Source organism: Wickerhamiella sorbophila, assembly GCF_002251995.1.
Source record: "Wickerhamiella sorbophila strain DS02 chromosome Unknown contig2, whole genome shotgun sequence".
Lineage (NCBI taxonomy): Eukaryota > Fungi > Ascomycota > Dipodascomycetes > Dipodascales > Trichomonascaceae > Wickerhamiella > Wickerhamiella sorbophila.
Genome location: NW_020194005.1, coordinates 873,152 through 894,983, shown reverse-complemented (window position 1 = coordinate 894,983; position 21,832 = coordinate 873,152). Strand labels below are relative to the sequence as shown.

The window sequence follows — 21,832 nt, the reverse complement described above, 5'->3', positions numbered from 1 at the left end:
AATATGTGAGCGAATGTGAAATAGGGTTATCATAAGCATAAAAGATGTACTCCTTGGAAGGAGTGAAATGAAAGAATCAAGAATAATACAACGACGTCATTCTTTGAGCTTGGACATGATTCGACGACCATAAGGTGAGCGGGTGTTTTTGAGTGCTGTTTGAACGGTTTCCACAAGCATTTCCCGAGATTCTCCATCACACGAATCAAGAGCTGTCTGAATGACGTAGTTTCCATAAGAGTCCAAAAGAAGAGTATGCAATGTTCGCGATTGGATGAGTTCGTGAACAAACTTCTCGGCTAGCTCCGGTGACGCCGCGCGGAGACACTTCTCCACTACATTCGACGAGAACTTCTGAACCGATAGCTCTGCGATCGACCCCAGCATCTGCTCACCAAGCGCGTTAGTGTATTCTGGGGTATTCAATGCAATAACGTACTGGCAAACATAGTTTCCGAACGGGTCACAAACCAATGTGCGAGTGTTCGCAACAATGTTGGAGACAAGCAGGTGACGATTTGTAGGGCTTGCATAGTCGATGCACCGTTGAAGAACACAGCATCCATGGCGATGGCTGCCCACATCTATGATGTTTCGGCACACGGCATTGTATATGAATTGAGAACCACTTTCGTCGAACTCAAGCAAAATCTTTTGAATAACATGGTTGCCATTGAGATCGCGGATGAGCTCGACAACAGAACCATCGAGCGCATTGACTACTAGCTGGACTTGAACGGGCAGCTTGAGAACCTCAATCGTGCGTTGCAGAGCCCTTGTGCCATGCTGATTTAAGGCGGTGGCTTTCATGCTAGGCGCAATGATCTCAAGTATTGACGTCAGCTGAGACTCGCTGCAATATTCAACTAACTTCTGGCAGAAATAGTTCCCAAACGGATCAGACATCAAAGACACCATGTGCTTGTAAGTAGCCTCGAAAATCTTGGTCACCAGAGCAGGATTATTCTCTTGAAGTCTTCGCTGCAGGAGCCTGCATCCACGCTGGTCCCGGCACAACGCATAAATCTCGGACAGGGAGAGCGATTCAATTTGCTTCTTGTCTTGCAGCTTTCCGGCGGTGCTTCCACTTCCGTTTGTAGAGTTGCTACTTGCCTGTCGAATAGGAGACTTGGTCTTGGTGCTAGGAGATGTCATAGCCTTACCACCACGGGACATGGAATCTGCGGACGATCGCCTTTTCAAGAAACCGTTCATATTTTCGCGAGATAGGGCGCCCAATTCGTCTGCATCATCTACTCTCGGTGGAGTGGTGGGCGAAGTTTCAGGAGCTCCAACACTGGTATTCACTTGAAGCGGCTCACGATGAAGTTCAGAGGTCATCGGCTGGGGAGGCGCTGGGAAGTTGTAATTAGCTTCTTGGCCAATTGGTCCAACCGAGGACGACAAAGGTTGGGAGAAGATCTGAGTCGAAGAACGGCTCAAGGAGAATGGGGATGCAAGGTAGTGGCCATTACCCACATTCGACGATGATGCGGACGAAACGGATAATAATGATGCTTGGGATGATCGAGTGGGCAATGGGGGCCTGGGCTGCATCGGTGCCTGCATTGCAGCTTGCGACGAGGCGGGCTGTTGAAGTAGTGGCCGATTCCAGCTATCATAAGTCTCTAGGAAATCAAATACACCTGAGGACAATGCTCGAGGTCGGTATGATGGTGCAGATGAGGACAATGCGTTATTAAAAGGGGACGACAATGCATTTCCGTCAATGGAGACTCGGCCCATAGCTGTAGCGACATCGTCTGGGGAGTAAGAATACGATCTTGTATGGCTCTTGTAGGGCGCCACCACTGCACTGCGATTATAACCGTGTGTGTATGGGGCAGCATAGCCATGATCCGATGTGCTACCTGCGGGGGTAGGCACGGTGGCCAGCATGTCTTCGGGCAACTGGAAAATCGGAGTTCCAGCTATTGCCGAATTGGGCTGCTGTAATTGAGATTTGATATTGGGAAAAAGTACACTTTGATGTTGAGAAGCGGAACATGGCGGAGTTACTGGTTCAGAATAACCGTAGCCGGATGGGTATTGGGGAGGGGTGCTATTGAGTTGATCAGCACTGATCGCCCGGGTGAGCGGAGTAGGAAATACAGTGGGCATTGACTGCCTACGACGGTGTCGAGCTTCTTCCATAGGCTCGTGGGGAGAGTTTGGTAGAATGGCTGTCAATCAGTATATTGGGGGTTTCAGGCAGAACCGCAAAGAAGTCTCGATTGCCGAAAATCTGTGGAAGATGACTGAACTCTGGTAAAATACAGGGTGAATTATCCTGTTAATGTTAAGAAAACGTACCAAGGAGGGAATTCAGGAGTTTAGATGAAAATACAACGGTTGAAAACTGTCCCTGAAGTTTAGGCGAGGTTGCAAAGGTCTGACAAGAGTCGATTTATACTCCTGACTGAAATTTCGGGAAATAACACAACTCGAGATGAAGCAATCCAAATATGTAAAAAAATTTGCTGTTCAGCTGGGAATCTGGCTTTATTTCAGGTCAACGTTGCAAAGTGAGGTTGCTACCGATGGCTCTGGCTTAGGTCAACGCCCGCTTAGTTTTTGATATCAGAGAGGACTTCATTCATGCAGCTTGCCGCTAGCGTAATCTTGCCACTGCGTCCACTTAAGTTAACCGATTCTTGGGCAAAGGAACACTAAATATGTTTGTAACCCATTTTCGAATGCTAAAACAAGTACGTGCTAGTGATAGAAGTGACAAGTTGTCTGAAAGGTTTTATGTAGGTGGTTAAAGTTCATTTGAAAGAAGGATTGACTCCCCTTGGATCTTTTTATGAACCAAGACACACTGCCCATATGAATTTTATGTCATGCGGGTTAGGTATGTCATGCACTTGCTAAGTGGAGAACCCCCAGAAAAGATGCGAGACCTCACGAAGTCTTGCGGCAAACTCAGTCATCTTAAAATTTCGTTAACAGATTGTTCAAAAAGTACTCTGCCATTCAGAAATACCTTCTTATCACCTAAAAAAGGCTGCTCTATAATTATGCAAATCACTCGGGTAACCCTGCCCTAATTTTATTCAAAATCTAAATCTTAGCTGCACAACAATAGGAAAGTCATCTTTGTGTTTGCAACTATTCAATACATTCGAAAGGCACGTTAACCTTATTCGTACAAGTAGCGCCTCAATGTCTCTGGTGGGCAGGCAATATGTGACGGGTGCTGTTTATTGTTTCTTTAAAAATGTTTCTGCATAAATAGCTCTAGAACGATTAACTATACTAGCTCAAAGCAAGCATTCTATCAAGTAGCTGGAGTACCCTTCGGTCCTCGGCAAGTGTACCAAGGGCTTTGTCACTTTTAGGCTGGGGGAGTATCTGGTGCGGGGGGCAGCTGCTTTCAATTTGTTTGGGCTCCAGCAAATTTACAGAGGGATGTATCCTCAACTCTTGTGTTTGCTGTTGTGTAATAGGAGATCCTTCAGTGCTTTGGAGGGGTGGGGTAAGTCGTGAAAGTAGGTCGTAAGGTGCGTGAAATTGTGAGCCCTGTATTTGCGTATTGGTGTCCATAGACTGTGTGGCTGCTTGCACAGCAGATTTCGTGGCTGGTGTGCTCTCTAAGGTTTTGTGTGGAGATTGCACGCGCCACTCGTCGTGTGGAGATTGCACGCGCCACTCGTCGGGTGGAGATAATGGTGCAGCCATGAACGAAGAGCCATAACTGTTTGCGCTTCCTTGAGGTATGCACGTGCCTACTTTCTCCTTATCATAGTCCTGTCCACCCTGATTCTCCTTCTTTAGTAGCTGTAGCTTAACCCCAGCAACAATACCCTGGAACTTGGGATCCATCGAGGGTTGCAACAGTCTTCCCATACGGACATCGCGTTTCGAGTAGTATCCGATCAGGTGTATTTTGTTGGACTTATCGTTCATAATGTTTGTGGCTTGTTTGCAAAGCCCATAGGGCTTGATTCGGCAGCCACTAGAGCCTACAGACTTTTTGATATTATCGAGCTCACGATAAACCAAAAAATGGCAGAGTACACGGGATGTCGACCAGAATTTACCGTCAGTCCATCTTCTGATACCGGTTTCTTGTTCGTCCCAGATGAAAATTGCTCCGCTAGTGATGTTGTCTCTCTCTGCAAGAGAGAGCCGGTCTTTGCGCTTGGGAATCAGCCCTTGCTTTGCTGCCTCAAAGAGAATCAAGCAGTCTAGTTGCGTCTGACAATAGCCAAAATAGGAATACATAGTCTGCGGGGAAACGGGGGGTGGGCATGTACAATACTAGGTAAATATATGCTGCGGAAGACGTCAGCGTTTGAAATGGCGCATGCACATGCTCGTTTGTGAATGCATTCTTACTCCCTCCCGCTACGTACTGCAGTGGCCCCTGCATGCAGAAGTAGACCACAGAATTTATCTTGGGTCATCGGGAGGTGGGTTAGGCCTGAAATATAACCAAAAAAACCTGGTATTTATGGACTATACCGTTATAACATCTACTACACATGGATATCGTCAAAATATGGCCCAGGCATTTCGCCGTTTACAGTGTACATATTGCGTCATAGCTGGTCCTATATCTTACTCTGCTGCGAAATCGAAATGATGCATGAAAACCTGCACCACGAGGCCCCTAACTCTATTAGTCCCTTGCAGAAGTCTGCAGAAGCACATATAGTAACGACTCGAACCAAACTTCTGGTAAACTCAACTGTAGGATATTATATAGATGTCCAGCCTTTCTAATATTCATCATTTTATTTTATCCGTAGAGTATTAGAATCTGCTGAAGGGCGGTTCTTCGAATAAGCAACAAGGCCTGGGCGACGTAGTTAAAACTCTAAGCGGTGCATGCAGAGTGCATCGCGATTTAAAGTTCCGGTCTAAAAAGAAAGTTTAGTGACGAAAACTGGCAACCTTCTGCATGCTAATCTTATTCTAGCATATCGATCGAGGCCCGTCATATATTTCAAACCTTGAAGTAAGGCGATGACGCACTGTAGCTGAAGTTGAAAACATATAATTTTCTGCTCGACTGATCTACCGAGGTCATTATTTAGTCAGACTACGAGAATATAATAACGGCAACCACGACCGAGTCGTGCACTTGTACTGCTCATCATCTGAATACTCTGAGGTCTGCGAGTCTTTGTATCGAAGTACAGAATCGCCAAGAAGCGATCTCAACAGGCCCACGCTCAAATTCCGTTAACGTTAGCCCGTGCTAAACTTGGATGAGGGCTAGGTTATGCGACCTTGCCTAAGCATACATCAAAGAATCAGCGTGCAGGCCAGAAACAAGCAAGAGAATACTGAGTTACTTTGAGCGAACGGGCTGTAATACGTCCGAGTAAAAGGGATTCTAAGCGCCGGGTTCTATACACCGCCGCTTTTATGCCCGTAGGCTGTGCCGGTCGAACTAAGGCGCACCAATCCGCACCCCGCTCCAACTTTGAGTGTTAATCAAAGCTAAATTCTCGCTGATCACCAGCCCGCGTAATTCTGAAAAATTGCGTGGAAATTGGTAGAGCCCGGACCGTTTTAGTCCGCATCCTCGTCTCGAGCTAGAGTGAGGTGGCAAATCGGTTTGCTCCTCATTATAACGAAAACAGTTGGATGAGGTCGCCGGGACGCATTTCACGGTGATTCACAGTCCTCTTACTTACGGCACCAGTATAATGGCCCATCCACTACATCGCAAGGAAGCCATGCACGAAAGGGCATATGCCCTTGACCTAGCCTTAGTCAGGCAGTAGCCGACTCAAACCCCCAGCTTGGCCCAACTGCGAAATGGGGAAAGAGAACTCTATCACTCTAAATGACAGGGAGCGGCAACTGCTGGCTTTGAAAGAATACGTCACGTCGCTTGCAGGAAATAACCCTAATGGTAAAATAGAGTTTGTGGGCGTTAATGTTGAAGGCACAGGTGCAGATAAAACTCGGCATCGACTACTGAAGGCGCACGCTCTTCCTTTGTTGGCTGCTACGACCGTCGATGAAGTGGTTGCAGCAGCGAATAGTGTACAGACAAGTTTGAACAGCTTGGATATTTATCAAGACGTCATGCTCTCGATTGACTCTCCCTGCCCGGGCCAACTTACGGCCTTGATCAACTTACCTTCCGCGAAACGTTTTTTGGCCCAGACAGGAACAAGCTTTGGCAACGGTGAAGGTTCAGGATATATTCGGTGTACTGCCAAAAATCATTTTGGATTGGGGGAGATTTTCACTGTGGATACCAGCGTGGGGACTCGAACAAAATCAGCCACCCTCTTTCAAGCCTCTGCTCCACTAGCCGGTGTTCTGCCGCTACGATGGCGAGCCGAATTATTGGCATATGGTGCTGAAAAATCTGTTGATTGGGCGTCGCATAGAGAACAAGTTAGAGGCGCTACAATTAGAATTACAAGCCCCAAACATACATTTGGGTTGGACTATGTCCTCCGATCTCTTTATGCATCAAAGGTCCGACCCAGTGCAACAGTTCGTTCTCAGGCTGGTCATGCCACAAAATACTCGGCGTTTTACAACTGGAACTATGATTCCCGCAACAATGCATTCCTGCCAACGTCGGGCGCACTGGTAAAGGTGTGTAACGAGGTGGCAGCGGGCGATTATCCGTACTTGAAGACCTGTGTCGATTTCGTTCGTGGTTTCAGAATCTCGGAAAAGATTAGCATGTCAATTTCCGGCCGTTGTGGTGGCTTGGTTCCACTTAATGGCCAGTCGCACATCTCCGATAGGTTCTTCCTAGGTGGTCCCCTCGACGTGCGAGGATTCAGAATCAGTCGATTGGGCAGAAATGACGAAGGTGATGCTGTCGGTGGAGACGCGGTTATGGCTGGTGGCCTTAGTCTGTACGCCCCTGTTCCCCGTGTCTCGTCGCCAAACTTGAGATTACATGCATTCATCAACGGTGGCTCTGTCCGGCCTTACGGTCAAGGAGTCTTGCAAACTTTCTCCAATATGCTGTCTACTCCTCCATCAATTGCTACAGGTTTTGGTCTGCTCTATGCGCATCCTGCTGCACGTTTCGAGTTGAATCTTACTTTCCCCTTGACGTCACATGCTGGTGAGCAATCTCACAAGGGACTTCAATTCGGCGTCGGCCTCTCGTTTTTGTAATTTAACGATATAAAGAACCAAGTTATAGTACGCTATGGACTTGAAACCTCGCTTTTCTGCAAGCTCTCAACCAGCTGCCTGAGCTCCTCGTTCTCACGACGCATCTTGTCAAGCTTCTCTCTTAGGGGCTGTAACTCCTGGACCTTGCTGTCAATATAATCCGAGTGGCGATGGATAACTTTCGGGATGAATACAGACTCAATTTCGACGGCATCGTCGATTTGATCTTGGCTCAGCCGCACTGGGACGGCATCTTTCTCGGTAACGAACACAACCTCATGCTTTCTGGTCTGCAGCAGATTGCCAATAACTAATTGGTGCCCGTAGCGTTGCAATGCTTGGCGGCACTTGGAGAGCAGTAGTTTCTCATCAGTCTCAAGTTTGAATGAAATGATCATGGCGCCAGGGATCCAAGTTTCAACGAGACGACGTAAGAATTTGGGCACTGGGTCCAGATCGATAACAAGTTTCCCTGTTCCAGTACTTTGGATCTTGTGCTCGGCAATGCGGGAGGACGGAACGAAAAAGTCCGAAACAGCAGCCGCCAGGTAGAATAGAACTTTGGAGGGCTCCGCAGGTTTCAGCTCTCGAGCTAGCAATCTCAGAGTGTACAGGTATTGATTGACCGTGGTGAAAGGTACTAAAAGCAAGAGACCCTTGTCTTTGGCATGGCGGTACTTTTTCAAAGTCTCAGCCATATTTTTCTGGTAGGTTTCTCTCACAACAACCTTTCCGTTTTCATCTTCTTCCATAAAATCAAGAAAACAGTTGGTTGTGTGAGAGTAATGGCGAGAATACGGCAGCAAAGAGAACTCACGGTGCAAGAAAATGACCGCGTACCCGTTTTCGAGGAATTGCTCCGTAGAAGTGGCACCACGAGTGCCAGCGCTAAAGTTGTCAATGAAACGCACTGTATTGTTTTCAAGTGGAACAGTCGTGCCACCACTGGTCACAACGGCAATGCGCCGTTTACCGTTATGACGATTGACAAATTCGTCCACCTGCTGCTCGATCTTTGGCAGGTACTCCGGCGGTTTGGTATGCTCAAAGTACTCAGATTCTGAAATGATATCTGCAGGCGGTTGAATTGGCAAATGGCGATCAAGCGCCGTAGCCCTGTCTGGCTCGTTTGTTCGAATAAAGCCAGGCATTGAATATCTGCTGACCAAACTGTGGGGGGGGCTGAGTTGAGAGATGGTTGTGACAGTGTTTTTGGATTTTGGGCTGAAAGGAGACGAATCGCCCATTGGTCGAGTAATATTGGAGCTGAACCAGTCAACACCGAAAGCAGCGGAAAATTTCCGCCAGTTCTGCACAGGCGAATTTCGTCCAAATGGGCTTCCAGTTGGATACAAAGGCTGCAAAATACTAGACGTCTCCGATGGATTGATCCGCACCGGCGATTTTATGTATAATAACGGAACCGGCTCACAATCGATCTATGGTTCGGCATATTTCCCATCAGAGGACCTGACGATGCCAGTAGTGAAGCACTCTCTTGTGATGTGGAATCAAGGCAGTCCCAACACTGACGGGTGCCAATTCTTGCTAACTACAAAGGATATGCCAGAAATGAATGGCAAGTACCAAGTGGTTGGCAAAATTGTCCAGGGGGGTTCTGTTGTAGATAAGCTACGTCGTTATTCGGACTACAGTCGGCTCTGTATTCTGGAATCCGGTGAAATGTAACTCAGTCTTCATATTTAAACCATCGTTTGAGGTTTCGATTGTCGCGCTCGAGTGTGCCTCCAAACCTTGCCGAATCCCAGTTGATCATTGAAACCGAGAGGTCTAATGTGTGAACCATGAACGTGCTTTCGATAGCTCCATTTGCAACATTATGCGAGTGTACTGTTTGCAAGGACATCATACAGTTAGCCTGGACTAGTTGCTTTGCCTCGGCTACAGATAAATGCCGCGGAATAAACGGTTGTTGGAGCCACATTGACAAAGGTATTCCCTCAACGTACTCCAGCAGCAGTCCTAGCTGGCGTCTACAATTGCCACGAAAGGGATCGGAAGTTACTGGAGCATACAAGTATGGCAATGTTCGGCCTTGAAGCGTGGAGAGCCATTTAGTGTATACATCCAAGACCTTGAGCCACGTCTGAACATTGGCGAAAGTTTTGAGAACCATCCTCGTACCGTCGATACTCACCAACTGAGACGATGTACCATATTTCTGCAAATACATGATTTCGACATTGTCATGTAAAAGGTCAATCAGTCCTTCAGGTGTTGGGCCGTCTTTCAGAAGGCGAACTTCTATGAGGGGTTTCTGCCTACTCATTGAGACAGGTCCAAACTCGAATCGCGGGTATAAGCTGGCTTCTGGACCCTTCAAGCACTCCACAAACCTACCGAGTTCTCTTCTCATGCTCAATTCTTCTTGGGTTCTAGTGCTATTATTCCCAAACATCAATTGAATCAATAAGGCGGACCTAATGGTCGGGTCAACTGATTCATGGTGCACGCTCTTGACAACGAGAATAACCTTTCCATCATGTTTGTGCAACGAATAGAAAATCCAGTGCGTATAGTCTGTTATTGCAAACTTTGCTAGTCCCAGATCAACCGCCAACTCAACGAGGCTCGAAGTTAGGTTTCCAACCAATGTAGACTCTACGAGCTCAAACTCGTTGCAAAACTGATCAGTTGGTTGTGTGCAAAAAATCTGGTAACGCTTTTTCTCCTTTGAGATAATGTGCATGCACAGGCTGTCGGACAAAGGCTCACGGGAAACAGTCGCGCCAGCAAAGTCGGCTACTATTCTAGAGGCATTTATATAAACAGCAAGATCGACTTCAGAAAGTAACGAAAAGGCACAATTGAAGCTTGTGGTCTCGTAATTGTTGGTTTCAACTGGTATTAGGAACTGATTTTCTGTAGTGTCAAACAATACCTCATCAAAGACCTTTGTTATATATTTTGTTCGGTGTGCTTTGAGAGACTGTCTCTTCGAAGGCGAAATAGACGCTCGAGGAAGTGGATCGTTCATGGGTAAACCTATGGCCATCTGATCTGAACTAAACTTTCGAAAAATTACCCAATGCGGCACATAAAATAAAAAAATCACTGCTCATCTGCTTTTGGTTGATCCTCTTCTTTTCGGTAAGTCCTAATTGCTTTGTGACGGGCTTTTGACTGCTCAATCTTCTCATTAAGAATGTCCTTTATCATTTCAGCCTTGGCGGCCTTTTGAAGGCTCTTCTTCTTCTGGCCCCGCTTCTTGGAGACGCCACCCTGTTTTGGTCGTGGTACTTCCACTTCATCGTTTTGACGGGCACTCATTTCTGCAAGCTTTTCCAACACCATCGTCCGGCCACTGGTTCGCTCTTTATCAACAATCTCCTCAGCCTCTGGACTCGGTGCTCTTCTCGAGGCTCTAGTGTTTTTGGGGTTTTCTTGTTAGCTATTCGAGTCCATTGACGAGCCAGACTACTATAGATCGACTCGGTTAAAACTTACTCTTTGCCATTTTTGCCAAACTTGAAGCGGAGTTAGATAATATTTTTTTTTGGGCGCGGAGGAAAAGCATCGCACATGGCAATTAACCGATCTGCAGCATCAGCCAGCTGTATATGTTTTGTTCAGACCAAATCTATGCGAACTGTCTCAAACCTCGCAAGTTTCACAGCAACATTATATAGTTTCGACTAGAGCTAATTTAGTTGTTGCGGCAACCGCGCAGTCCAAACTGCACTTTGTGGATTACTAACGAAAAAAGTCCTAGCAGTTTGGCAACCAGACTTTGTATTTAAGCTTTTCGACGCCACGAGATTGAGTGGTATGCGGCCATTTCTGGCAGTTATTGGTACATTAGCACTTGCAGGAAATTTAGTTTTAGCATCGAAAAGCGTCTGGCTGAGCACTGCTTTTTCTGCCCTGGTAGTGTCCTTGATGTTTGGTGACACTTTCCGTGGCGGCGTGGATATGGCTTCAGCCTCAATGAGATTTCTTTACAACAAGGCCAGTCGTTTCGGGCTGTCCTCCTTCTCGGAGGAAGAGCTCAGTGACGAAGAAAAGCGACGCAATATCATGAGATTCAAGGGAACCCATGTGGGGGGTCTTTACAATGAGGGAAATACCTGCTTCATCAACAGTGTTGTCCAGTCTTTAGCATCCTGTGAGACTATCAACAGCTTTGTTAACGAGGGCAGTGCGACTTCGGGGAACTTCTCCACAGAGCTTGCCAAGTTGGTGCATGACCTCAATCGAATTCGTACAACAAGCCACAGCTACAGCACCGGTAGACTTATGCAGAATATCGGTGGCTCTAATCGGTGGGCGCGTCTCGACCAAGAGGATGCCCAAGAGTTTTTCCAACAGCTGCTCGTGGCGCTTGAAAAAGATTGGAAGTCCCGCCAGCCAGCACCCGCAGAGGCACCTGATAGCGAAAAGAAAGAGAAGGGCCCCGAACAACAGATTACTCCCTTCGATGGCCACTTTGCTGTTCGAGTAGGCTGTCTGACTTGCGGAGATATGGAGGGTATTCGCACAGGTATTCTATCTTCCGTTGATATCAGTTTGGACTTGGATGAATCAGAGTCAACACTCGAGAGTCTGCTTGAAAACTACTGCCACATGGAAACTATTCCAGATGTCGAATGCTATCGGTGTAGTTTGATCAATTTCAAGGCGAAACTTGAGGAGAAAATCGCCGAAACTCCTAATAGCCCTATCTCGTCTATTCTGAAGACGCGTGTAAACGAAGTTGTCGAAACTTTGAAAGAAAAAGTCATTGATGAGAAGCGATACGCAACTCTCAAGCCGAATACGCATAAGGTGCTAAGTGACAAGACCAAACAGACCATGTTCGCGGCCCCCATGGCAGATATTCTTATGGTGCATATAAACCGGTCTGTCTTCGATATGCGAACAGGGTTCAGTCGCAAAAACTATGCGCCAGTTAAGTTCCCTGCTCAATTAGACATGTCCCAATTTGTTGCTGATCCAAAGGACTTGGACAACCAAAACCCGGCAAACCCCATGCACGGAACCCCCGAGAACCCCGAATGGTACGACCTCAAGGCCACGGTTATTCACTACGGCTCAGCCAATTTTGGTCACTATGTGTGTTTCCGTAAATTCAATGGGTTCTGGTGGCGGATCAGTGACGATACCGTCGATCTTACCACCGAGACCCAGGTGCTCAATGCACAGGGTGTATTTATGTTGTTTTACGAAAAGCGTGCTGCCACTCCCTGCCGACAAGCTTCGGTTGCTATCGAAGATGAAGGACTGCAACTAGTGGACACATCAGCTGAGACCACCGTCAAGCTGCAAGAACCCGAGCCGGAGAACGAGCAAGCAATGGCTTCTATTGACGAGCCCCGCTTGTGAAAAAATTAAGTTTTGTTGCACTCTACGTATCACTAATATAGCAGTCAACTGTCCAAGTTTTGGGACTGTAATTTCAAAGGAGTCCATAATAAGGCTTGAGGGTTTACCTTGAGGAGGTCTTTAGAGCGCCACGTTTTTAGCCGGTGGTGGAGTTCCGTGATGTTTACAGATATCTGGCCGTTTTTAAACCAACCCAAAGTCTCAAGCGAATAAATAACGTCGTCAGTGGTCATGCCCGTACGCATGCTCAACTCTTGGATAGATATCTTGCGGGTTTTCTCCGCATGAATCAGCTCAAGCTCTTCACAAATATGTAAAGTCCAAAATTTTGTATATGCCTTTGCCCCAAGTTCACTCAATGGCTTCTCGGGTGTTCCTGTCGTGTGCTGGGCTCTGGTCAAAAAGTACGACAATGAAATCAGGAACTGGCCAAACCCTTTCTGCTGTAACCCAGGAAGCGTAACGATGCAAGAAACATTGTTGGCTTTGTCCTTTGCAGGAAAGTCCGAGCTGATTTTCAGTTTCGAGAAATAGCCAATAAAATGACAGCCAGTCTCGTCGACGGACGTGAGCACATAAAACAAAAACGGCTCCACATCGTAGTACAATGCCTTGGAGTCCAAAAACAGTTTGGCCATCAGGCACAATCTCTGACAGTAAAGAGGAGCATGGGCACCGTCAATTTCAAAGACAGAGTAGCCCGAATCACGATAGATCTCAGTTCCAGGAGGTGCCCTTCCGGGACACTTTAGCGAATGGCGATGGGCCACGAAATCGGATTTCATGTACTTGAGACACATATCGCACACACTGATGTACGACCGCTTAGTATACTCCTCGGGGTAGGGTGCAGTATACCAGGTGGGTATTGATCTTCCGCTGATGTGCAGCCTTGTGATCCGCGAAACGCTCTGCGTACGTTCTGGGTCGTATTCTGTAGCAATTGGTTCCGCAACCTTGCTGAACCGGTTGAACAGGTACCTTTCCGTCGCGGTCGGAATACCCAGCGACACGTTAGCGTCTTTCTCGGCAAAAAGGCCACAAAACGGGGGTTCCGTATCCCCGTATTTGCGTGGTACCAGTGTTCCTGCTGCCAATTGCAGTCTGTTGATATCTGGCACCGGCGTGGGCTCATTGCGAGTTGATTCAAGCCAACTGCGGCCATTAACGTGGGTGTCTTGGGGTGATTCATGCGAAGAGAAGAACTCGTCGTCGCTGCTCGAATCGCTGTTCACAAGATCACTCCGTGATATCGATATTTTCGGTGCGTCTACCCTCTCTTCCCTCAGGTTGGCTCTTTCGTTCGCGTAACTGCCACCTCCACCGCGTTTTGGCGGCCGGCCCTTCCGCTTACGCGCCATAAAGGACCAGATGACAAAGAACCTCCCATTAAATAGCCCCGGAGATTTCACACCAGTATAAGGAGGGATGGCATGGTCAAAGTCCTTGGCAAAGCTTTTTTCTCCGCTTGGTCGAGTTGCTAAAGACACGTCTACAGCAGAACTGCTGTCTACACACGGGTTTGTGTCTCAAGCCGGGTCTGGAATATACGATCTGCTACCACTGGGATTGAAGATCCAGCACAACATTGAGGGAATTGTTCGCAGGCATCTTAATGCCTGTGGATCGAACGAACTCGCCTTGGGAAGCCAAGTCAATCCTGCCATATGGAGAAGGTCTGGGCGTCTTGAGGACCCTCCCTCGCCGGAACTGCAATTTACAGAGAACCGAAAGCATCTGCTGAACCCGACGGGCGAAGAGCAAATAACTACGCTGGTTGGTAATGTTTCTTACCGGCAGCTTCCGTTGAGTTTCTATCAAATTACAAGAAAGTACAGAAACGAGCTACGACCGCGTGGGGGGCTTTTACGCACCAGGGAGTTTCTCATGCAAGATCTGTATACGTTCGATGAAACCCGAGAAGGTGCCTATACAGCGTACGCCAACGTGCAGGAAGCATACCATGGGATTTTCAAAGAAATCGGAGTTCCATATGTTGTGGTTGAAGCCGAAAATGGTACTATGGGTGGTGACCTCTCGCATGAGTTCCATTTCCTAGCCGAGCAAGGTGAAGATCACATTCTACACTGCAAATCTTGTGGAAATAATGACCAAGTCGAGAAAGTTGGCGTCCTCGATAGCTGCAGAAAGTGTGGCGGGGAGCTGTCCACGGTTAATGGTATCGAGGTCGGTCATACTTTTTATTTGGGAACTCGCTATTCGCAACCACTACAAGCTAGTGTCACCCACAGCGACGGCACGAGCTCGCCCTTGGAAATGGGCTGCTATGGAATTGGTGTGAGCAGACTGATTTCAGCGATTGCCGAGGTCAGCAGAGACGAGCACGGTCTTTGTTGGCCCCGAAGCGTCGCGGCGGCCCAGGTCTGTGTTGTTTCAAAGGACCTGTCTTTGGCCGCCGAGCTTTCTGACCAGCTTGCCCGTGCTGGCATTGACTCTGTATATGATGATCGGACCCCCCAGCTCGGATATGCTCTTCGAGTAGCCCGAGAGATGGGCTGGCCGTACGTGCTGGTTGCTGGTCGCAACTACGAGAAAACGGGCGAGCTGGAGCTCCAAGACCGCCAAACAGGCGAGGTCGTCAAGACCACGCGCGAGTCTTTTATCGATTTGCTTGTACATAAGGTTCTATCTTGACTATATCAGGGAAAAGGTAACCAAGTTCTAATTACGATACCCCACACGAATAGGGTAAGACGTACGCTTAAAATCATCATCACATTAAGACGTTTCATAAGGTATCATTTTGATTGTCATTTTGTGGCTTCGTTAGAAAAAAAGCAACTTTCAGTTTTCGGGCTGCTTGCCAATCACTCCGGGCACGTTGTTGGAGGGGGGGCACCAAAAAACCGGGTCTTCGAGTATCGTCCTTCACTGAAAAGCGTGCTCGAAAGCCCGGGGCCAGCGGAAGAATTCCAAGTGTGCAGATCAGTGGCCGATGCAGTGCGCTGAGGAACTGCCGCTGAGCCGGGGCTAACATTGGTAGCTGCGGCACGGAAAATCGCGGAAGGATAGTCGAAGCGGCTAAGTGCGGGCTTGGAAATTGTCAGTCCAAGAGTCTCGTGGACTGTGTAGTGTAATTGCATCTGTCCACAAAGAGTCTGGATTGTGCGGGTTTGAGCCGGGCTGAGTGAAGGGGCGAGCGATAGCTCAAGACGGGACGAGCACGCCTGGAACAGCAGCAGCGAGGAGTAAATTTCCAGAGTTTCAGGGTCATTGAAATCTGGCCGGCCAGGAGAACGGGGTGAGCGGTGTGAGGCCGCCGTCGCCGCCGCCGCCGCCGCCGCCACAACATCTTGACCTTGGCCCGTTAAAGAAGCTGCAGCTGCCACGGGAGAGTTTGAACGCGACACATGCTGCTCTTCGAGCTGGCCTCTACGCTCCCGTTTTTCTCTTTCGATGCGTTCGCGTTCTTGAGCAGGAAGCATTTTCTTGTACTCGACTCTGAGCTTGCGGCCACCAATCTCTCGTCCATTGAGGCTAGAAATAACGGCCGCGGTTTCCTCGGCGCTCGAGAAATTGGCAAAAGCAAGCCCTCTAAATACACCATTATCGAAATGGTAGTTGAAGGCGTACGGAAGGGGCAGGCCGAGCTGGGTCATGACCTCGATAAGCTGCTCTTTTTTGATGGCAAAAGGTATATTCTTCACAACAATGGCCGTCAGAATCAAATCGTCGTCGGCTACCGTACTTGCTGTGGACGCATTGGGGGAGCTAGCCGTGCTGCTCTGGCTAGAAACTCTGTTGGCGGGCGTCGCTGTCAAAGGAGACACCGAAAAGCCCGGAGCCGAGCTGATGGAAGCGACGCTCGCCGAACGAGAAGCGAGACCAGAGCCAGCGCCAGGCAGTATGCCACCCATCGACGAGACCTGAGATGGCTGGCGGCTCCACATGGAGCTTCCAGAAAGGCTGGGTGCGGCGGAGGCGGGAGCGGGCGTGACGGCCTGTTCGTCAACAGAATAGCCCCAAATGTTCGTGGGGTATCCAGCCAAGGGGTAATTCCGCGGTTGTTGTTCTTCTGGCATAAGACTTTGTACAAGTGCCATTTACAATTTTCAGACGTGTTGGTCAAATCACCAAGCTATCGGGACAGGAATCTCTACAAAGGAACCTGTGTGTAATGCAGTGTCAACCTATTAGCGCCCTCCTATTACTGCTTAGGGTTAGGGCCCTGCCTGAGGGTGCCGAAAATTCAATTTATAGCAAAAAAAAATAATAGCGGGCAAACACCCGATCTGCGATTTCCAGGCATGTGCTAAGGCGCGCGGCGGTTGGCAGAGGGATGGCTCTTGGGGTGCTACATTGAGGTTTTGTGGTCAACACGACTTTTTTTTGTCAAGATTCGTCGATTGAGTCTTTCTGCGGTCATCCGCAGCCAATGCATTATTTTTTTTTGGCCTTTCAGAGTGGCGGTAGCAAGCGCTACGGTCACTAGCTCTGAGCCAATCTTGCCACATTACTGGATCGGACAGTCCTTGGGTCGAGATCTGCTTGACTAATGCTGGGGCAGTTGAAGAGGCTGTTTTCAACCACCGCCAGCAGGCTCGCTTTGCCGCAGGGTGTACCGGTTGCCGGTCACTTGAGGCTGCCGCGAAGCCTTGTAGCTGTATCTGGCCCCGATAGCAGCAAGTTCCTCAACGGTCTTTTGACGATCAGGCCTCCGGATGCGCCCGAGGGGGTCTCAACTGGAAAGTACGGGGCAATGCTCAACTCCAAAGGCCGAGTTGTGTTTGACAGTTTTATTTATCCTGCGCACGGCAGCCCACTGCTTGCTGAATCGCTTCCAGGTGTGGATGTGGCGAATTGTTATCTGTTGGAAGTCGACACTGAGCTAGCAGATCGAGCCTTGCGGGTGTTCAATTTCTACAAACTGCAATCTAAAATCACCGTCAGTCTGGCCGCGAACCTAGGCGTGTGGTTTGCATGGAATGACGAAGCGGATCTCGATCTAGGTTCCGTCGGTGAGACTATCAACAACTGTCGTCTATCGACGTTGGACGAGCGGGCTCCCGGACTAGGAGCCAGAGCAATTGCCACCGTGGACCCCTTTGAAAACGTTGGTTCCTCGGTTCAGTTGGACGTTTATCGCCTGCGTCGGTACCTGTTTGGTGTTCCCGAGGGTTCTGCTGAGATTGTTCCCGACAAGGCTTTACCCTTAGAATACTGCATGGATTACATGGGCGGCGTTGAATTCGACAAGGGCTGCTATGTTGGTCAGGAATTGACCATCCGCACACACCATCATGGGGTTGTTCGAAAACGAGTTGCTCCGTTAGTGTTCACTGAGCCCGGAGAGGCAATCCCAGAAGATCTGTACATACCTCATGAAATGCAGGTTGGCCCTGGCGACGAAATATTTGACGCGAAACCTCTGCCCAACGCGGATGCATTAGGTACGACCCCATACACCATGCCTAGCCCTGCATCTCAATCTGCATCTGATTCCATCAGCCCATTTAAGGGAAGTTCCCCTTTCCCTTTACGCGCGGGTGCACGGCCTGCAGGTAAGGTCATCTGCACGCTTGGAAATGTCGGGCTCGGCACCATACGAATCGACAAGCTAGGCCATGACTTTAAGATTGGTGACATTTCGGTGACCGGTCTGACCCCGTATTGGTGGCCTGAGTCTGCTACAGAGTAGGTTCAGGCGATGCAGGGCACGTTGATCTTTATTCACGATGAGCGAATAACCCGAGAATTCTGCAGTGGTAAGGGTTTAAATTGGAACGGTTCTGTCATGCCGGCTTGACGTGTCTATGGGACAGCAAATGCGACATTAAAAACTAGACTTTTCACTCTCTTTTGTTATTCCGAATGCAGTCCTTCTTTATTTTCGCACTCCTTTCGCTTATTTCTGCCAGCGAGGCCGTCGCCGTCCACTATTGTCCTTTGCCTGCACCCACAACTGAGGCTGCGGTTTCGACGAACCATGGAACTCATGTTCTTCCGCCGAGCAACAAGCCAGCTACACGTGGCCACTCCGGCAGCGAGTGTAAGCATGGTAAGTGTTCTGTAGTTTCAGTGCCTGGTTCGGTCGCTCCCGCTGGCTCTGGCTCTGTCGCTCCTGTTGGCTCTGGCTCTGTCGCTCCTGTTGGTTCTGGCACCGTCGCTCCTGTTGGTTCTGGCACCGTCGCTCCTGTTGGTTCCGGCTCTGTCCCTCCTGTCGGCTCTGGCTCTGGCTCTGTCGCTTCTGTTGGCTCTGGCTCTGTCGCTCCTGTTGGCTCTGGCACCGTCGCTCCCGTTGGCTCTGGCACCGTCGCTCCTGTTGGTTCCGGCTCTGTCGCTCCTGTTGGTTCCGGCTCTGTCGCTCCTGTTGGCTCTGGCACCGTCGCTCCCGTTGGTTCTGGCACTGTCTCGACCTCCGACCATGCCACTACCTCCCTCTTTGCCACTGGCTCTATCCCTGGCGCTCCCTCCGCCTCTCACCGTGCCTCCGTCTCTAGCTCCGCTAATGCCGCTGGCTCTGTCGATGCCACTGGCTCAGGTGTATCTTCTGCCCCCGCCTCTAGCTCCGCCAGTGCCGCTGGTTCCGTCGATGCCACTGGCTCCGGTGTATCCTCTGCAAGTGCTACTTCATCGGCTTCCACCGCTTCTGTCAGCTCGAAATCAGCTTCGAAGACCTCTTCTAGCTTCCAATCAGTTTCGAAGAGCTCTTCTAGCACTGTAACCAGCGCTCCCAGTGTTGTTACTAGTGCCCCCGCTCCTCCTGCGTCCACCACCCAAGCTCTCGACGCCTTTGCCCAATCGATGTTGAGTTACCACAACGATGTGCGTGCGATTCATCAAGTTGGTCCCCTGGAGTGGGATCAGACTCTTGCTGATTTTGCCGCGCAGGCGATTGCCAATGATGCTCCCACCTGCAACTTCGAGCATACCGGTGGCCCTTACGGTGAAAACATCGCTATTGGCTACGGCGATGTTTACAAGGGCATGCACGTCTGGTACGCTGAAGGCACCAAGTACAACTACTCGGACCCTCACTTCTCCGGCGAGACTGGCCACTTCACCCAGATGGTCTGGAAGAGCTCCCAAAAGCTTGGTTGTGCCCACGGTCAATGCGCCAATAACGGCCCCCTGCTTGTTTTCTGCGAGTACGACCCCCGTGGCAACATCTATCAGTCGATGGGTGACAATGTTTTCCCTCCCAAATAAGGCCGTGGAAACATGTAAATTATCCGGAATTCTCGCTTTATTCAAAATGGTAAATCTTTTCGTATGCACTGCACCCAGAGCATGCAAGATTACCTCCCCGTATAGGCTCCAGTTTACTTAATTTGCTCCCAGTGGGAAATCTCGGTTTTGAGTAGTAGAGTGCTCTGTGTATGCAGGCAAAGTGTTCCAACGCAATTCTAATTACCTGTCTGTAGATGGATTCGGGCCATATAACACCAATCCCTGATGGAGTTCAGTAAATGTCGCCCGCTCAGAACCCGTCAATCAGAACAGTCATATTCACGTGCATGACTGCCATATAAATTTTCAGGGCAGGGGCGCAGTATAGTCATACTCTCGACATAATTATGACTGAAAGTCCAGCACCAATGTTCGGCCCTGACGGGAATTACCGCGTGCCCACTGCCGTGGTGGAAGGTGAAGATGTTCGTATTCTGGGGTACGACCCATTAGTGGCACCTGCGTTGCTGCAGAACGAGATCCCCCTCACAGCCGCCAGCAACGCAGTTGTTAGCGCCGGCCGGAAAAAGTCCATCCAGGTCATCAAGCAGGCCTCAGACAAGGTTCTTGTTGTGGTTGGGCCCTGCTCGATCCATGACCCAGAGGCTGCTTTGGATTATGCCCGCCGCCTCAAGGTGCTCTCCGACGAGCTGAGCGACGAGCTTGTGATCATTATGCGTGCTTACCTGGAAAAGCCTCGCACCACTGTTGGCTGGAAGGGTCTGATCAATGACCCAGACCTCGACAATTCCTTCCAAATTAACAAGGGTCTCCGAGTTTCCCGGAAGCTGTATGCCGATCTCACCGCACTCGGCCTGCCTATTGCGGCCGAGATGCTCGATACGATCTCGCCCCAGTACATCGCTGATCTGCTGTCTCTGGGTGCGATTGGCGCCCGCACAACCGAGTCCCAGCTGCACCGCGAGCTTTCGTCGGGCCTGTCCTTCCCCATCGGTTTCAAAAATGGCACTGACGGGTCCATCACTGTTGCGGTTGACGCTGTCAAGGCGGCCTCCTTCCCGCATCGCTTCATGGGTGTCACCAAGCAGGGCATTGTGGCCATTACTGCTACCAAGGGCAACGAGCACTGCTTTGTGATTCTCCGCGGCTCCAACAAGGGCACAAACTATGACGCAGAGTCGGTTGCCGACGTCAAAAAGCAGCTCGAGGGCACCAACATCCACCTGATGGTCGACTGCTCTCACGGCAACTCCAAGAAAGACTACCGCAACCAGCCGCAGGTTTTGTCTGCTGTTGCCGATCAGATCGCCAAGGGTGAGCGCGAGATCATCGGCGTCATGATCGAGTCCAACATCAACGAGGGCGCCCAAAAATGCTCGTCGGGCCCCGACGGTCTCAAGTACGGTGTGTCGATCACCGACTCTTGTGTTAATTTCGAAACTACCGAGAAGATGCTGCGCGAGCTGGCCGATGCAGTCAAGACCCGCCGCACTCTCTAAATTGCAAATATAATTACGCTCAATATACATTCTCTTTGTCCCCAACGGCTACTCGCTTGCGCTGGCCAGACAGCTGCATCCTGCACATCCTGACAACTTCTCCCAACCCATGGCGGGTCCATCAGTAGCCGCTGCCACGTGTGGGAGGGAAAGTCATAATATCGGTCGGTCAGTCGACGAGAGCAAATGAAGCGAATTCACACAAATCTATGTGGTTTTATAAATTAAGCGGTAGCATGATAAAGTGTACACGGGGTGAGGGATGGGCTCAAACAGGATGCGGCTAACAGAGTTTTTTCTGGGGGAAATAAAGACTGTTCAAACATGACCACAGCTTTTTCAAAGCATTGCGGTGACGCTGTTGAAAACAGCCACCATGTCCAGGTAATAAAAAATAGTTTGCAGCGTATAGCCGTGGTGGACGCACATCCAGTTGAGTTCTTTCCGCAGAGCAGGGACGGTCACGCGATTCATAACAGAGTCTGCCAGCAACTGCTGGACCTCTCCCTCGCCATATCGCAGCCCATATCCTTTGCGATCAAGGAGAGTCGAGAGTCGTCGCTTGTGTTCTGCCACCCACTGGGGTACTTGTGAAACATCTGTCAAAGGTGAGAGTTGGAGGCGGTCGATATCATGGAAGAAGTCATAGGTTGCTAGATCCGCCATGTCCGGATTAATCTGCTCGCTTTCGACTGGCCCAACCCTTTTATATACTGGCTATGGGCTATGCA

General features: G+C 49.5%; 15 protein-coding genes across 15 annotated transcripts; 7 read left to right on the top strand and 8 right to left on the bottom strand.

Annotated features, from left to right (window-relative positions):
- Positions 1 to 96: 96 nt before the first annotated feature.
- Positions 97 to 2,154, bottom strand: B9G98_03796 (Pumilio domain-containing protein C6G9.14; the record flags this gene model as incomplete). The annotated part of the gene is made up of 1 exon (XM_024810353.1): positions 97 to 2,154. One exon carries the CDS (start codon positions 2,152 to 2,154, stop codon positions 97 to 99), a length of 2,058 nt encoding a protein of 685 aa, XP_024666121.1.
- A 1,104-nt stretch (positions 2,155 to 3,258) lies between these two features.
- Positions 3,259 to 4,227, bottom strand: B9G98_03795 (cAMP-independent regulatory protein pac2; the record flags this gene model as incomplete). The annotated part of the gene is made up of 1 exon (XM_024810352.1): positions 3,259 to 4,227. One exon carries the CDS (start codon positions 4,225 to 4,227, stop codon positions 3,259 to 3,261), a length of 969 nt encoding a protein of 322 aa, XP_024666120.1.
- Positions 4,228 to 5,772: 1,545 nt separating this feature from the next.
- On the top strand, positions 5,773 to 7,107 carry B9G98_03794 (Sorting and assembly machinery component 50 B; the record flags this gene model as incomplete). The annotated part of the gene is made up of 1 exon (XM_024810351.1): positions 5,773 to 7,107. The coding sequence occupies one exon, from the start codon at positions 5,773 to 5,775 to the stop codon at positions 7,105 to 7,107; it is 1,335 nt and encodes a 444-aa protein (XP_024666119.1).
- Positions 7,108 to 7,139: 32 nt separating this feature from the next.
- On the bottom strand, positions 7,140 to 8,258 carry B9G98_03793 (Phosphopantothenate--cysteine ligase CAB2; the record flags this gene model as incomplete). The annotated part of the gene is made up of 1 exon (XM_024810350.1): positions 7,140 to 8,258. One exon carries the CDS (start codon positions 8,256 to 8,258, stop codon positions 7,140 to 7,142), a length of 1,119 nt encoding a protein of 372 aa, XP_024666118.1.
- A 43-nt stretch (positions 8,259 to 8,301) lies between these two features.
- B9G98_03792 (Peptidyl-prolyl cis-trans isomerase H) lies at positions 8,302 to 8,796 on the top strand (the record flags this gene model as incomplete). The annotated part of the gene is made up of 1 exon (XM_024810349.1): positions 8,302 to 8,796. One exon carries the CDS (start codon positions 8,302 to 8,304, stop codon positions 8,794 to 8,796), a length of 495 nt encoding a protein of 164 aa, XP_024666117.1.
- A 1-nt stretch (position 8,797) lies between these two features.
- Positions 8,798 to 10,123, bottom strand: B9G98_03791 (hypothetical protein; the record flags this gene model as incomplete). The annotated part of the gene is made up of 1 exon (XM_024810348.1): positions 8,798 to 10,123. One exon carries the CDS (start codon positions 10,121 to 10,123, stop codon positions 8,798 to 8,800), a length of 1,326 nt encoding a protein of 441 aa, XP_024666116.1.
- Positions 10,124 to 10,179: 56 nt separating this feature from the next.
- B9G98_03790 (hypothetical protein) lies at positions 10,180 to 10,585 on the bottom strand (the record flags this gene model as incomplete). The annotated part of the gene is made up of 2 exons (XM_024810347.1): positions 10,180 to 10,511; positions 10,576 to 10,585. 2 exons carry the CDS (start codon positions 10,583 to 10,585, stop codon positions 10,180 to 10,182), a joined length of 342 nt encoding a protein of 113 aa, XP_024666115.1.
- A 65-nt stretch (positions 10,586 to 10,650) lies between these two features.
- B9G98_03788 (Ubiquitin carboxyl-terminal hydrolase 1) lies at positions 10,651 to 13,832 on the top strand (the record flags this gene model as incomplete). Its single annotated transcript, XM_024810345.1, has 2 exons — positions 10,651 to 10,690; positions 10,841 to 13,832. 2 exons carry the CDS (start codon positions 10,651 to 10,653, stop codon positions 12,448 to 12,450), a joined length of 1,650 nt encoding a protein of 549 aa, XP_024666114.1. The 3' UTR covers positions 12,451 to 13,832.
- B9G98_03789 (Histone acetyltransferase mst2) lies at positions 12,495 to 13,811 on the bottom strand (the record flags this gene model as incomplete). Its single annotated transcript, XM_024810346.1, has 1 exon — positions 12,495 to 13,811. The coding sequence occupies one exon, from the start codon at positions 13,809 to 13,811 to the stop codon at positions 12,495 to 12,497; it is 1,317 nt and encodes a 438-aa protein (XP_024666113.1).
- A 46-nt stretch (positions 13,833 to 13,878) lies between the features above and the next one.
- B9G98_03787 (putative proline--tRNA ligase, mitochondrial) lies at positions 13,879 to 15,105 on the top strand (the record flags this gene model as incomplete). Its single annotated transcript, XM_024810344.1, has 1 exon — positions 13,879 to 15,105. One exon carries the CDS (start codon positions 13,879 to 13,881, stop codon positions 15,103 to 15,105), a length of 1,227 nt encoding a protein of 408 aa, XP_024666112.1.
- A 173-nt stretch (positions 15,106 to 15,278) lies between these two features.
- B9G98_03786 (RNA-binding post-transcriptional regulator cip2) lies at positions 15,279 to 16,514 on the bottom strand (the record flags this gene model as incomplete). Its single annotated transcript, XM_024810343.1, has 1 exon — positions 15,279 to 16,514. The coding sequence occupies one exon, from the start codon at positions 16,512 to 16,514 to the stop codon at positions 15,279 to 15,281; it is 1,236 nt and encodes a 411-aa protein (XP_024666111.1).
- A 452-nt stretch (positions 16,515 to 16,966) lies between these two features.
- On the top strand, positions 16,967 to 18,109 carry B9G98_03785 (Putative transferase CAF17, mitochondrial; the record flags this gene model as incomplete). The annotated part of the gene is made up of 1 exon (XM_024810342.1): positions 16,967 to 18,109. One exon carries the CDS (start codon positions 16,967 to 16,969, stop codon positions 18,107 to 18,109), a length of 1,143 nt encoding a protein of 380 aa, XP_024666110.1.
- Positions 18,110 to 18,282: 173 nt separating this feature from the next.
- Positions 18,283 to 19,620, top strand: B9G98_03784 (Cell wall protein PRY3; the record flags this gene model as incomplete). Its single annotated transcript, XM_024810341.1, has 1 exon — positions 18,283 to 19,620. The coding sequence occupies one exon, from the start codon at positions 18,283 to 18,285 to the stop codon at positions 19,618 to 19,620; it is 1,338 nt and encodes a 445-aa protein (XP_024666109.1).
- Positions 19,621 to 19,988: 368 nt separating this feature from the next.
- Positions 19,989 to 21,101, top strand: B9G98_03783 (Phospho-2-dehydro-3-deoxyheptonate aldolase, tyrosine-inhibited; the record flags this gene model as incomplete). Its single annotated transcript, XM_024810340.1, has 1 exon — positions 19,989 to 21,101. One exon carries the CDS (start codon positions 19,989 to 19,991, stop codon positions 21,099 to 21,101), a length of 1,113 nt encoding a protein of 370 aa, XP_024666108.1.
- Positions 21,102 to 21,440: 339 nt separating this feature from the next.
- On the bottom strand, positions 21,441 to 21,767 carry B9G98_03782 (hypothetical protein; the record flags this gene model as incomplete). Its single annotated transcript, XM_024810339.1, has 1 exon — positions 21,441 to 21,767. The coding sequence occupies one exon, from the start codon at positions 21,765 to 21,767 to the stop codon at positions 21,441 to 21,443; it is 327 nt and encodes a 108-aa protein (XP_024666107.1).
- Positions 21,768 to 21,832: the final 65 nt, after the last annotated feature.